This window comes from Triturus cristatus, chromosome 6, assembly GCF_964204655.1.
Source record: "Triturus cristatus chromosome 6, aTriCri1.1, whole genome shotgun sequence".
NCBI classification, from domain to species: domain Eukaryota; kingdom Metazoa; phylum Chordata; class Amphibia; order Caudata; family Salamandridae; genus Triturus; species Triturus cristatus.
In genome coordinates, this window is record NC_140589.1 from 1907496979 (window position 1) to 1907511727 (window position 14749).

The 14749-nt window shown below is 45.7% G+C and overlaps 1 protein-coding gene across 4 annotated transcripts in view; it reads right to left on the reverse strand.

Annotated features, from left to right (window-relative positions):
* LOC146822410 (NACHT, LRR and PYD domains-containing protein 12-like) overlaps positions 1-14749 on the reverse strand; it is a 683437-nt gene that overhangs the window by 172879 nt on the left and 495809 nt on the right. For all 4 annotated transcript variants that reach the window (XM_085613496.1, XM_085613493.1, XM_085613495.1 and 1 more), the window contains exon 12: positions 2558-2728. In XM_085613496.1, the coding sequence (XP_085469622.1) occupies positions 2558-2728 (171 nt within the window). The remainder of the gene's footprint in view (positions 1-2557; positions 2729-14749) is intronic.

Here is a 14749-nt window from a genome sequence, read left to right on the forward strand (position 1 = left end):
TCTTAAAAATGATGATGTGTATGACAGGACTGGACATATCGTCATAGACTTTGCCGTGAGCGTGGGCCGGTATCCTCGACTCCACCCTTTCAACCTATAGATGTGCGGCTCAAAGCCCCATCACTCGAGGAAGTCGTTGGGGGGCCTGGACACTTTCCATATGACGCTCATATTAACTCTTTCCATTCACTGCCTGAGGCGCGAGACTCCGCTCCGCTCTTATGTTTTAGGAAAGGATTAAAGGCCCGGCTTTTGGACCCACTCTAGATTTGACTGTCCGGCCTCACTCTCAGCCGCCTTGAAGCAGCTGCGCGGGTACAGATGCTGTTGATTGATTGAGTGATTGATTGAATGATATCTGGCTGTCGGCCGGTCGATATTAATGAACAATGTTTTTGATTATTACCTGTCTTTATTTCTGATTGAAGGGCTAACCAAGTATCTGACCGTCTCTTCATTTTTATTCGATGTCTTTATTTTTGATATCCCTGCTTTAATATTCATTGCTCTCTGAAGGACTGTTCTTTTTTTTTATTAGTGCTCTTAGGTTTTTTTCATTAGTGTCAGTTTGTCGGTACAACTTGTTTTATCGGCTCCTTTGTTTGTAGAGACCTGCCGGTGATAACAAATCCCAGATATTATCCCACAACGTGCCCCAGGCGGCCCTCGACTGTTCTCTCACTTTACTCATTATTATACACGGAGGCTGCAAACCTACGAACCCCCACCTTTACACAGACCCCCTGCGCCTCGCGCTCACTCCCGGGGCTGCCGATGGTTCGAAGGTCAGCGCGTGATTGGAAGTTCGACCGCTGAATCCGCGCGTGATCAGTGCTCGTCCTGGCGCAGCTCCTGGGGGTCTGTCGGCTGCTTCGTCCGCCTTTCTTCCTCCTTCAGCTGCTGAAAACCTAAGTTACTCAGAGTGGTGGGGTCTGTTGTCTTATATATGAATGAAGTATCGTTATCCTCAGGGCTCCTAAGTGTTGCCCAACCCCCAGCTGGGGGCAGATCTGTAGGATCATCAGTGTCTGAGCTCCAGCCAGGACTGCAGACTTTTCTGGTGGCCCCCTCGGTTCTACAGGGATGTTCCAAGCGTCCTCCACCGCCTCAGCATGTTGTGTTCACATGGAGCAGCTGTCGTTGAAAGCTTCCTCGAAATTGTAAGTTAACCGGGCACCTGTAGGAAGTGTTCTTCGAGCTCAGAAACAATAACTTCAGCAGAAAATAAATAAATTCAGCTCTGCTTGACTGTGTGAGGCCGAAATAATACAAATGGAAGTGTGCAGTGGGAGACGCCCATTGTAACAAGCTGACTGACAACCGCTGACTGAGGCCCAGTGGACAAGAGCCAGGAAGACACACTCAGTGAATGATGGAACTCCTAGTCTGAGGCCACTGAAGGCTGCGCGCCCTGATGAACCCTCTGAGCACTGAGCTACACGGCCCTCTCACCCAACACAGGGAGCAGAATGAGGGACAGTACTGCCCCCTGTAGGCCTCAGAGTGGGGGCCCTCTCACACAACCGCATGTGCACCACCGCCTGCTGGACGCCTTCTGTCCAGGTTCATGGATGCAGCAACAATCTGCTTCAAGGTCCAGGGTGGACAACATCCCACACCCCACACCCCACACCCCACACACGGTGCAAGAATAAGACACAGATATTGTAACAAGAGGTGCGGTTTGTTGGGGCTCAGTGCACGGTCACCCTACCGGGGTTTTACACTACATAAAAGTGTTGTTGATTAGATTTGCGCTCTTTATTCTAACTGGAAGAGGAAGTGAACAAGTGCTACAGATGCGTAAACACTGATGAGTACAAACTGTCCTACAGCCACCACTGAACTACGTGAAAATGCCCAGTCAAGTCTGGGGCATACCGGTAACCACTGTTAGGGCCTGTGGACATTTTAGGGGCTTGAGATAAGTCTCTAATGATATTAGTGAACGATCACACACAGAGCTTTGTGAGAAGGAGACTTCAAAAGTGCTTGTGTCACTTCTGAGAAAACGTTTTCAATAAAAAGAGGAGTCCTAGGAACCCAATGTTGGATAATGGAGTACAGTTTGACTAGAAGGAGAACTAAGGTCAAGAATGAAAGAGCAGCTCTGTGGAGACCCCAAGCGAATGGTCTGGTTAAGAGTGAACCCGAAGGTGAAGGGGAAGATCAGCGATCGAGAGAGAATGGTTTGAATCGGAAAAGGAACCTTCAGAAGATGATTCAGGCAAACACAGTGACTCCTCACTCTGTAACAGGATGAACTCCTTCTCATGTCATTGAAGACCAGAGAGCCGGATCCTAAAGAATCACTGATAAGGTGCGCATAGGGTGCCATGGATTAAAGCATCATCAAGGAATGACTCAGACATGCATCCTTTGGGAGCATTCTCCTAGTCCATTCTTGGGGTGCGGATACTACAAATCCTCATGTAGGAGAAACATATGGAGGAGTCAGGCTCTACTGATGGTCAATAAATACAGAGGAAGATAGAAAATGCAGATGATACAGAAAAGCTTGACCCCCCACCCCACTTCCCCCCTCTCTGCTCCTTACTTGATCTTCTGCAGCCGGGTGTGTGGGTGCTTCAAGACGTCACGGACCAGGGATAAATCAGCATCCTGCAGGTCATTGCCACCCAAGTCAAGTTCCAGCAAAGAGCAGTTGGAGCGAAGGGCAGCGGCCAGAGCTGCACAGGAAGAACCCGTTATCCTACAGTAACGGAGGCTAAGAAGGAGCGATAAAGAGAAAGAGAGGGAGTTAAAACATTAATAATTCTAAGGATTTATTCCTAAGAGTATTAAAAACAAGGTATAAATCAGAACAGCAGATGTCAAGGCCCAGTACTCTCTGATCTGACGTGTACAAGAAGCACTAACTCCTCCCACTGTCACCTGTATGGTCAGTCTGGGGCTGTTAAAATTTCTCCTTTAGTAGTGAGATAAGTTGGTGAATGAGGTCCATTGCAAAGACACTCTACTTCTACATACCCAGGTACAGTACGGATGCTTGGTGTTATAGTACTGGGCCTCACCGAGGGCAGCCCACCCAGGTACAGTACGGATGTTGGTGTTATAGTACTGGGCCTCACCGAGGGCAGCCCACCCAGGTACAGTACGGATGTTGGTGTTATAGTACTGGATCTCACAGAGGGCGGCCCACCCCGGTACAGTACAGATCCTTGGTGTTATAGTACTGGGTCTCACAAAGGGCAACCCAACCACGTACAGTACAGATGCTTGGTGTTATAGTACAGTGTCTCAGAGGGCAGCCCACCCGGGTACAGTACGGATGCTTGGTGTTATAGTATGTGTCTCACTGAATTGAAATATACTCGTTTGTGATGTTGGAATTTTGTGAAGAAACGTCTTCTTAAAGCATTTACTTGAATTATTCAAACGAATAAATTTGAAATCACAGTATCTACCATCGCATGATTGATTTCTTCATCGGAGTGCAATTCGAGTGACACGCTCTTGTTCAGAACGTGCTCTCGCCAGACTCAATCCCTACTCAGGGGGATCTACTCGTCTGCACCCATATATTGCTCTAACTGAACTACCTCGTTTGATCTACATGAGTGCGCTTCCTCTATTTTTCATCAAGTTTATTACCCATTCCTGAGCCACAGAGATCGCGCACCACCAGACCATGGATGACATAGAAATTAACAAAGAAAGCAGAACCGAGACTTTCATGTATACGCCCGAAGAAACCCAACGTATATATGCACTTTTTGAGGACACTACAGGAACCAGCTCCAGCACAACTTCCATCCAATCTAACATAAAAGAATTGTTATACACTTTAAAGAGAGCCATAAACCAACAGTTACATGCCAGTACTCTCATCAGGTACCATAAGGTCCAACATCTAAGGATTGCATTGAAATCGACCCTATGCAAGAATAACCCACGATTTACATTACGTTGGGAGGCCATCCTCAACAAATGTTCACTTGATCTAATCCTCTTAATCGGTGAAGAACTGTCTAAACTTCTGGATGAATTGACCAAAGAAATTGATGATTTACGTCAAGATATTTCCACAAACCTATCAGATACAGATTGGAATACGACACTGGCAGACATTAACAAACAACTTGATGCATATACAAATGAGATTAACGAAAGAAAAACTAGAAAGTTTAAACGTGATACAGTGGACTATAAACTGGGAGAAGTTTATACCTGAGCCGATGTATATGCCAGTAGAAGACAACAACGCAAACAGACAGGCCGTACCTTCGACTCAGACGCTACATCCTCCGAAGATTCTTCCACTAACATCAGACCTTCCACCAGCTCACTCACTAAAACAATCACGGAAACTTCAGAATCAACAGATATATTACAATCAACTAGCGAAGAACCATCAACCAGCGATAACAGGCAGCATTTTTTAGGATCAGGCCCAAAACCACCAGGAGATCCAGGAGGAAAATCAACGTTAAAAACACTCGCAAAAAGTACACGCAGTCAGAAAACCTCGTAATAAACATTTCCAGTTACAACCTCACACAATTTCAAATACAAACTTTACAAAAAGGCACTTCATTTGTACCTACCTACCATTCTAATCAGCTCGAAACAGAAGTCAGCCTTTTTTAAATTCATGAGATCTTTAAGATTGAAGCACTTCTTTCATAACATCATGAAAACGCCGGATATCCCACGCGACAATACTTTACTTGGTTTACGAAACAAGAGTACATTCATGGCTCCCATGAGCCATAAAGCACTTGATGCTTTTGAAACAATTGTTAAAAAAGACCTCAAAAACATCACTTACCATACCAAAAGTACTTTCGCTAACATTACACACAAAGAACACAATACTTTGAAACAACTAGCAAATAAACCCAAAATTACCTTCAGAGAAGCAGATAAAGGGGGCGCCCTGGTAATAATGGACTCTACCTTCTACCTAGAAAGTGTCAACGAGCATGTACAAAATCCGGAAATTTACATGCCTATAACATTGGATCCAACTAAGGAATTCACGGACATTCTCAAGACCATTATTAATACTGCCTACGACAATGGAATTATAAAAGATGATGACAAAAAATATCTTATCAAAGAAGATCCGGCAATCCCATATATATACATGTTACCTAAAATCCATAAACATGCTACCAAACCTCCATTCAGACCCATTGTTTCTACAGTAAACTCAATTCATGAACCCGTGGGAAGATATTTAGACAAACATCTGCAACCTCTAGTACAATCCATGTCAACCTACATTAAAGATACTACCAACTTTCTTAACATCATTGAATCAATACAAAATCAAATCACCCCAGATACCATATTATCCACCATTGATGTGAAGTCATTATATACATCTATTCCCCACGACAAAGGACTCGAGGCAATTGAATCTTTTTTACTCTTGACAGACAAACCCAACAATCTAAAAATCTTTCTCATGGAACTTGTTCATTTTACACTGTACCATAGTTACTTTGAATGGTCTGGAACATTCTACATCCAATGTTCGGGTACATCTATGGGCAATTATGCCGCGCCCACGTATGCCAACCTATACATGTACCGTTTTGAACTAGACAACATCCTAACCAAACAGGACTGGATGGACAACCTGATCCTATACAAAAGATATATAGATGATATCTTTATCATTTGGAAAGGCTCAGTTACTTTACTGGAACAACTCATTGAAACTCTTAACTCAGTTGATCATCGAATTGAATTCACTCATACCATCAGCCAGGATTCAGTAACCTTTTTGGATACTCTTGTTACCAACAGAGGCGACCATCTAACTACACAAGTTCATACATAACCGACTGATCGGAATAATTTGTTACACTATGACAGCTTTCACCAACCTTCCTTAAAAAAACATCTACCTTACTCCCAATTGTTAAGATTAAAAAGGATTGCAAGTTCAGATGACTTGTAAGAATCCAGTAAAATTGACTGCATTGAAAAATTCAGAAAACGCAATTATCCACCCACCATTCTGGAAAATGCTATTACCAAAGCAGACACTTCCACTCGACAGAAATTGCTTCAACCGAAATCTCTAATAAATCAGGAATCTAGATCTGTGTTCGTTTCAAAATTTTCAACCAGAAGTTACCATATTAAAAAATTATCCTAAGATACTGGCCGATACTCAGCAACGAACAAGATTTTCAACACATTTTTGATTCACAACCCAGATTTGCTTATCAAAGATCTCGCAACTTGAAACAGATTTTGTCCACCTCGAAAACTCAGATCATTACGGATTTCAAAGGTACTATCCCTTGCTTTAACTGTGGAAATTGTAACTCAATTATCAAAGGCAACAGCATTTCACATCCCCACAAAGGTTATCCTATTAAACCGATGGTCACAGCCACTTGCAACACACAAAATGTGATCTACCTGCTTAAATGTCCCTGTGGACTTGTCTACGTTGGGAAAACAGAGAGAAAAATACGCATTAGACTCAATGAGCATAAAAGCAACATACGCACCCACCAGATGAAATCTCATTGCAAATCACTTCGATCTTTTGCAACACAACATTTGCCAATTGCGCTTCCTGATTCTCGAACAAGTCCCTTTAATTAAAGGACGCAATAACACGCAATTCCTTTTACAACGTGAAGTTTTCTGGATTAACAAATTGGATTCGATTCACCCTAAAGGACTCAATGAACGTTATGACCTTGGCTGTTTTTTGTAATATTCTCTGATTCTGTTCATAACATTATAGACATGACAGATGTATACCTGTTTATATTTTGTTATGGGTTAAATTCCCAGAGACCCGGGACCCTGTAGCTTTATGTATCCTGATGTTCAATAACTGTATTCTCCACACACTCCGAGACACAGTACACTTTCTTTTATTTTGTTTTTTGACACACACACTCTTCTGTTTTAGCACACATGCTTTCTGTCACCTCCAGCACAGCGCACTTTAGGCTTTATTATGACGTTTGAATATACCACTACGTTATAATCATATTGACACACTTTCGTTTTTGTACATATCTAACTTATGTTCTACTGCCACTTCATCAGTATCTTTTTTATTACAATTTGGGTTACTTCATACACGCCGGTTTTTGACTCGTTCGATATCCCTATTTTCGGATTTTAATTCCCTACAGTGTACTACTCCTCGAACTACGAGTCTGTTTTCTCTGTAGTTCCAAAAAAAAATCTTTCGTTCCATTGATTTTAAACAGATACCCATACACAACTGTTTGTGTATCACATCCGGCTTGTATTTTCACTTCGTGATTGGACTCCAATATCACATGATATACCAATCTTCTTCCTTCACTCATACATTAATTGACGCTACGTTCACCAGTAAGAACCTATACGATCGGTTGACGGGCTCCAGCCCCAGCCTATTCGCTACAACGATCACGTGACACATTCAAATTCAACGCGTGTCAAGCATTCAACTCACTGCTGAAACGCCGTAACCTTGTGGCTCTACAGCCTTCACCGATTCGGTTTCTTTGCATCACGTAAGTGTTTTACACAGTATTTGGTACCTTCATGTATCCTTACATTCTTTTTCACGCTATTTTGTTATTTACCTCATTCACGATCGATTAGTTTTGTCACCCAGTTTTCATCGCAAATTTCACTCTCCATTCCACTTGGGCATTTTACTTGCCATTACAATTTATGAATTCTTCTCACTCTTCGATATATCCTCTGAGCACGCACACTTTCAACGCTTTTTGGTTGTCACCCACGTAACGAAGTTTTAGTTGATACTCTGTAGCTTCTTTTTAGGCTCAAATTGCATGTATCCACTTTTCACCGTTCGTTACCCACTTACCAGCACTCATTTTCACATTGTTTGATTAATCTCCATTCAACCCACAAAGACTTTCTTCTCAGTTTCCTTTGAATGTTTTCACAGTTTGTATCATTCAGGAATGTATAGATTAAAGCTGCTTCCTTGTATCCTCTTATTTTAGTGCTTCCCCTGACGAAGGGCCACACTGGCCCGAAATGCATTGGGCTACATCGAGTTATGAATTGAAATATACTCGTTTGTGATGTTGGAATTTTGTGAAGAAACGTCTTCTTAAAGCATTTACTTGAATTATTCACACGAATAAATTTGAAATCACAGTATCTACCATCGCATGATTGATTTCTTCATCGGAGTGCAATTCGAGTGACACGCTCTTGATCAGAACGTGCTCTTGCCAAATCTCACTGAGGGAGGCCCACCCAGGTGCAGTATGGATGCTTGGTGTTATAGTACTGGGTCTCACAGAGGGTAGCCCACCCAGGTACAGCACCAATGCTTGGTGTTACTGTTCTGGGTCTTAGAGGGCAGCCCATCCAGGAACACTACGGATGCTTGGTGTTATAGTACTGGGTCTCATAGAGGCCAGCACACCCAGGTACAGTACGGATGCTTGGTGTTATAGTACTGGGTCTCAGAGGGCAGTCCACCCAGGTGCAGTACAGATGCTTGGTGTTATAGTACTGGGTCACACAGAGGGCAGCCCACCCATGTACAGTACGGATGCTTGGTGTTATAGTACTGGGTCTCACAGAGGTCAGCCCACCCAGGTACAGTAGGGATGCTTTGTGTTATAGTACTGGGTCTCAGAGGGTAGCCCACCCAGGTACAGTATGGATGCTTGGTGTTATAGTACTGGGTTTTACAGAGGGCTGCCCACCCAGGTACAGTACGGATGTTGGTGTTATAGTACTGGGTCTCACAAAGGGCGGACCACCTAGATACAGTACGGATGCTTAGTGTTATAGTACTGGGTCTCAGAGGGCAGTCCACCCAGGTGCAGAACAGATGCTTGGTGTTATAGTACTGGGTCACACAGAGGGCAGCCCACCCATGTACAGTATGGATGCTTGGTGTTATAGTACTGGGTCTCATAGAGGGCAGCCCACCCAGGTACAGTACGGATGCTTTGTGTTATAGTACTGGGTCTCAGAGGGTAGCCCACCAAGGAACAGTATGGATGCTTGGTGTTATAGGACTGGGTCTCAGAGGCCAGCCAACCCAGGTACAGTACGGATGCTTGGTGTTATAGTACTGGTCTCAGAGGGCAGCCCACCCATGTACAGTACGGATGCTTGGTGTTATAGTACTGGGTCTCACAGAGGGCAGCCCACCCAAGTACAGTATGGATGCTTTGTGTTATAGCACTGGGTCTCAGAGGGCAGCCCACCCAGGTACAGTACAGATGCTTGGTTTTATAGTACTTGGTCTCATAGAAGGCACCCACCCAGGTACAGTACGGATGCTTGGTGGTATAGTACTGGGTCTCACAGAGGGCAGCCCACCCAGGTACAGTACGGATGCTCTGTGTTATAGTACTGGGTCTCAAAGGGCAGCCCACTCAGGTTCAGTATGGATGCTTGGTGTTATAGTCCTGGGTCTCATACAAGGCGGCCCACCCAGGTACAGTACAGATGCTTGGTGGTTCAGTACTGGGTTTCACAGAGGGCGGCCCACCCAGGTACAGTACAGATGCTTGGTGTTATAGTACTGGGTCACACAGAGGGCAGCCCACCCATGTACAGTACGGATGCTTTGTGTTATAGTACTGGGCCTCAGAGGGCAGCCCACCCAGGTACAGTACGGATTCTTGGTTTTATAGTACTTGGTCTCATAGAGGGCACCCACCCAGGTACAGTATGGATGCTTGGTGGTATAGTACTGGGTCTCAGAGGACAGCCCACCCAGGTACAGTACGGATGCTTTGTGTTATAGTACTGGGTTTCATAGAGGGCGGCCCGCCCAGGTAGAGTACGGATGCTTGGTGTTATAGTTCTGGGTCTCAGAGGGCAGTCCACCCAGGTACAGCACGGATGCTTGTTGTTATAGTACTGGGTCTCATAGAGGGCACCCACCCAGGTACAGTATGGATGCTTTGTGTTATAGTACTGGGTCTCAGAGGCCAGCCCACCCAGGTACAGTACGGATGTTGATGTTATAGTATTGGGTCTCATTGAGGGCGGCCCTCCCAGTGTCAGTACAGATGCTTGGTGTTATAGTACTGGTCTCACAGGGCAATCCACCCAGGTACAGCACGGATGCTTGTTGTTATAGTACTGGGTCTCATAGAGGGCACCCACCCAGGTACAGTACGGATGCCTGGTGTTATAGTACTGGGTCTCAGAGGCCAGCCCACCCAGGTACAGTACGGATGTTGATGTTATAGTATTGGGTCTCATTGAGGGCGGCCCACCCAGTGTCAGTACAGATGCTTGGTGTTATAGTACTGGTCTCATAGAGGGCAGCCTACCCAGGTACAGCACGGATGCTTGGTGTTATAGTACTGGGTCTCACACGGCAGTCCACCCAGGTACCGTATGGATGCTTTGTGTTATAGTACTGGGACTCATAGAGGGCGGTCTACCCAGGTTCAGTGTGGATGCTTGGTGTTATAGTACTGGGTCTTAGAGGGCGGTCCACCCAGGTACAGTACAGATGCTTCGTGTTATAGTACCGGGTCTCACAGAGGGCAGGCCACCCAGGGACAGTACGGATGCTTGGTGTTATAGTACTGGGTCTCACAGAGGGCAGCCCACTCAGGTACATTACGGATGCTTGGTGTTATAGTACTGGGTCTCAGAGGGTGGTCCACCCAGGTACAGTATGGATTAGGCCTGGGCGAAAATTTCGTTCCGTTCGTGGAAATTGCGATAATTTGACATTTTCGCGTTCTGCGGAGAGCGCGAAAATGTCAAAATTTCCGCTTTCCGCAGCTTGGCGATAATTTGTTTCTTGCTCGCGCTGTAAAATAATACATTCGCGCGCGCGCGCCTTACCTGAATCCCTGCGTTCGCCGACAAGTTTTCTTGATCCGGTCGCGTTCTCAATGAGACGTTGTATTGTTTTTAGCCATTTGCGCTGTCTCGCGACAGTTCACGCCCGCAGTGACGTCATGCGTCGCGTGATCACGTCTTTCTTCTCGCGATCATGCACCGCGAGACAACTCAAAACAAGATGGCCGCGCCCGCGAGCAACCACATGTGTAAGTTGGCGACTCGCAACCATGCAGAAAATCTCGCAAACATGCGGGAAAAAAACTTCTGCATCTTCGCGATATTTCCGCTTGTTTGCGATAATTTTAAACATTTTCGTGATAATTTGCGAAAGTGGATTTCGCAAATTCCGCCCACCCCTAGTATGGATGCTTGGTGTTATAGTAGTGGGTCTCATAGAGCGGTGCCCACCCAGGTACAGTACGGATGCTTGATGTCATAGAACTGGATCTCTCTTTCTGTGCATTCAAGACTGAGGTCTGTTTTGACTGCAGCCGCGTCCTCCTCCCTCCAGCTTTTGAAACGCATGGCGTGGCTTCACGGCCCTGCCTTCCTATGGTTGCTGCTGCCTCCGTCTTAGAGCTCAACAAGCATTTGCAATGCAAAAGGTCTCGCATTTGCAAGAGTTTTTGTTCTTGGCATTATAAATGAGAATGCCTTTTCTTTATGTTTTGAATACCTGCAAGTGGTGCGTACACACTCGCTTTGTACTTGTAGTCGTTGATTACGAGACGCAAGGCTGGAAGTAACTGCGCCTCTTTTGCAGCCAGCCTTGCTTCTCGTAAGCAACGATCATATGTAAAAAAAGAGCACAAATAGGAGACCTATTGCATTGTCAATGCTTGTTACTTTGCATTTGTTGTATTTGTCCCACCTTTGGGTGCCTAGTTGACCCCATGCGATTTCACTCATTGTTCTTTCCGGTAGGTCATGACCACGCTTTTATGGTTCCTCCTGGTTGGCCATCGCTTCATATTTGCTCTTTTCACTTTCATTTTAGAAGTGCGACGTCCCTGTGCATCCTTCAGTAGTCCTTTGTTTCTTTTGCGATTTTCAGCTCTGGGTGCATCCTTCTGTAGTCCTTGGTTTGTGTTTTAAATTGTGCTTCCTGTAAGCACTCTGAGGGATACTGCACAAGCTCCAGCAGAGCTGGAGCCACCCCACAGTACCAGGAAGTGATGCTAGCTCCATCCGGTTAAATGCTGCATTGCCACACGCCTCTAGCTGACCCGGTTTCCTTCCCGGCCTCCCTCTCCATGGGGTACCTGTGAGGACCGGCGGATGGCTGATATGAGCCTGTGTTTGTGGTGGGAAGTGATTGGGGTATGTCAAAATGTTTTCATTTAGGAGTCGTGCTCTTTTAATATTCGCTGCTCTTAAGTGAGCTGGTGTTTGTGAGGGAGGACTTATGATTCCCTCTGGTGAGGAGTTCACTGTGCTCAGGGAAGGAGGGGAAGAGATGAACTGCTATAAACTTAGGTGCAGTGGAGGAGTCGATGATCTTTATTGGACAAGTTTGTATTTGTAGTGACGGGTGTGGGGTGTACTGTGGAGACGGTTCACCTTTCCGAGCCCTGTCCCCTGGGATGCTCTGCGCTCGCAGCCGCTGCTCCAGGATCTACAGCTGCTCCCTGCTCAGGTTAATGAAGAGAAGCGGCAGCGTTCGTAAGGACATGGTGGTTTCGGTGGCTCTATCGGCATAGACAGACAAGCACACAACATTGACTCAGAGAAGGCAGGGCTTAGTACGGGGTCTTCCTTTCAGGGCCTCTTGCTCTTAGGTGCCACATTAGTTACCAGGCCAACGCAGACAGCAAAGACCAATCAGCGCCCCCATCCTCCCTCAACCACGTGATGTGCAGCAGCACGTAAACGTGAACATGTCTGGAGTGATTTTCCACTGGCACATGGAGCGGTCATATTGGATGTGGGTTTAAGATAGAAAATGACTACAGCTCTCTAATCAAAGCTTAAACAGCTATCCTTGTCTCACAAATCGTGCCAACATAGTTTTTTGGATGAACAATACAACATTAGAATTACACATATTGTTATGTGGCAGGCTCAATTTGCAGAAAAAGGTACACTGTCTGTCACAGCACAGCTACCATGTTTTCAATGTGCGTAATATGGGTTACATTTTTGTGTTTGTATAGTGTCTAAGCGAGCAATTTATTGGGTGACGTTTCGAGTGACACTCACAAGTAGTTATTGTGTGCGTTGCGGTAAACGAAGTGCGCCGTTATGGGCCTTGTAAAGCTAAAATTACCTTGATTAAATGGGAAAAACTAAATTCATGTGTTGTGTAATATCTGGTTTACCCTTGGGATCGTGTATGCCCTGCTCTTCAGCTGTCGTTGGAGAATAAAGTCGGGTAGGGCGGGATCAGACAGAAGCAGTCGATCTCTGCTCGGGCTGAGTGCGGAGATACACGATTTCACGGAGTAGAAAACTCAGCTCAGAATATACATTACCTGACCTTACTTTAAAATTGAAGCCATTGCTGCACACTGCTTCCACCTTGCAGAGAAGCTCTCAGAAGCTCACATGCCGATATGGCAAATGGTCAAACCTCTAGTGAAAAAAGACCCGACAATAACCCCTGGGAGATCCTGCTCCATTCATAGTGCCAATATCGGCAACAGTAGTCAGTATACATGCAGCACAATACATCAATAAACCACACAACACCTTGTTAGTGGAGAAAATTACTGCAGGTTTATTTGCATAACAAATATGCCAACATGGTGGGTTATCTTACGGGCGATCCCAGGGCAGGCCAACCCTTATGCCGCCTGCCCGTCTGATGAGCCAAATTACACCGTGGCCGTCGCCAATCGGTGTTTACCAATTCTTGGGAGGGGCCACCCCTCCCATCAGTGGACCACCAGTCCACTCTCTTACTCACGCCCCCCAAAAAGGTGGGCGGAGCGTTCCAGGCAGCCCCCGGTTGCTCAGACCCACAACCGGCGGTAGGACTAACAGGGCGCCGTAGTTCTTCCAGGGGACAACGCTAAGACATCTCTGGGTAGTCTTGGCTTAGCACCACGCTGTGCTGCTGCATGAAGTACCCCTTGGTAACTTGCAGACTCTGGATCGCCCTGTAACTCCTCCACAGCTCTCGGGGTGGCCACCGTCACAACCAGGGCCCCCCACCAAGGTAGGCCTCTTTACTTACAACAGCTGATACCGGGCCTCTCCAGGTCCAGCCAAAACAAGTCTTAGCCCATACAGGACCGGAGGCCAGCATGCCCCTTCTGGACAGGTGCCCCCATGCTTTCAAAACTCCCCGTGGATATTTGACTGATATGATCTGAAACCAATAATTAGGTGTTGGTTCAGTGTTAACATTAATAACACACTGAAAAGGAGTAGGGGATCCAAGGGATTATGTTTATAGACCTGCAAGAAGTTTTCCCCCAATAAACATTCACTATAGACACCGTTAACTACTCGGTCTAGACAAGCTTTAAGCGTGGGCACGAAAAAAAGAATGAAATAGTAAATCAGTGTCTCAGTAACAACAACCTAGTAGGGGAAGAATCCCTTTATAGGATGAATACCCTCACTCACCAAAGGTGACATGCCTCATCATTTGGGCTTTCTCCTCTCAGTGGGAAATCCAAGTCCCACTGAGGGCTGCGACCACCTCTCTGAGAAGCAGGAGCTCAGGGATGTTTTCAATTGTATGGAGAATCTGGATGCTAAAATCCCAAGGGACAGGGATAAAAAGGTGACCTTTTTTTCCATCAAGCAGTTTTCAATAGGTACTGCTTTGCACTGTTTTTTATCCCTGTCAGTGCAGATGAGGTAATAACATTATTTTCATCAGCACTAGGCAGTTTTAGGTTGCACTCACTTATTATTATTTCTGTGGCGCTGCACCTTCACATCACTTTATTGCTCTTCTTTGGGATTTTAGCATCCAGATTCTCCATACAATTGAAAACAT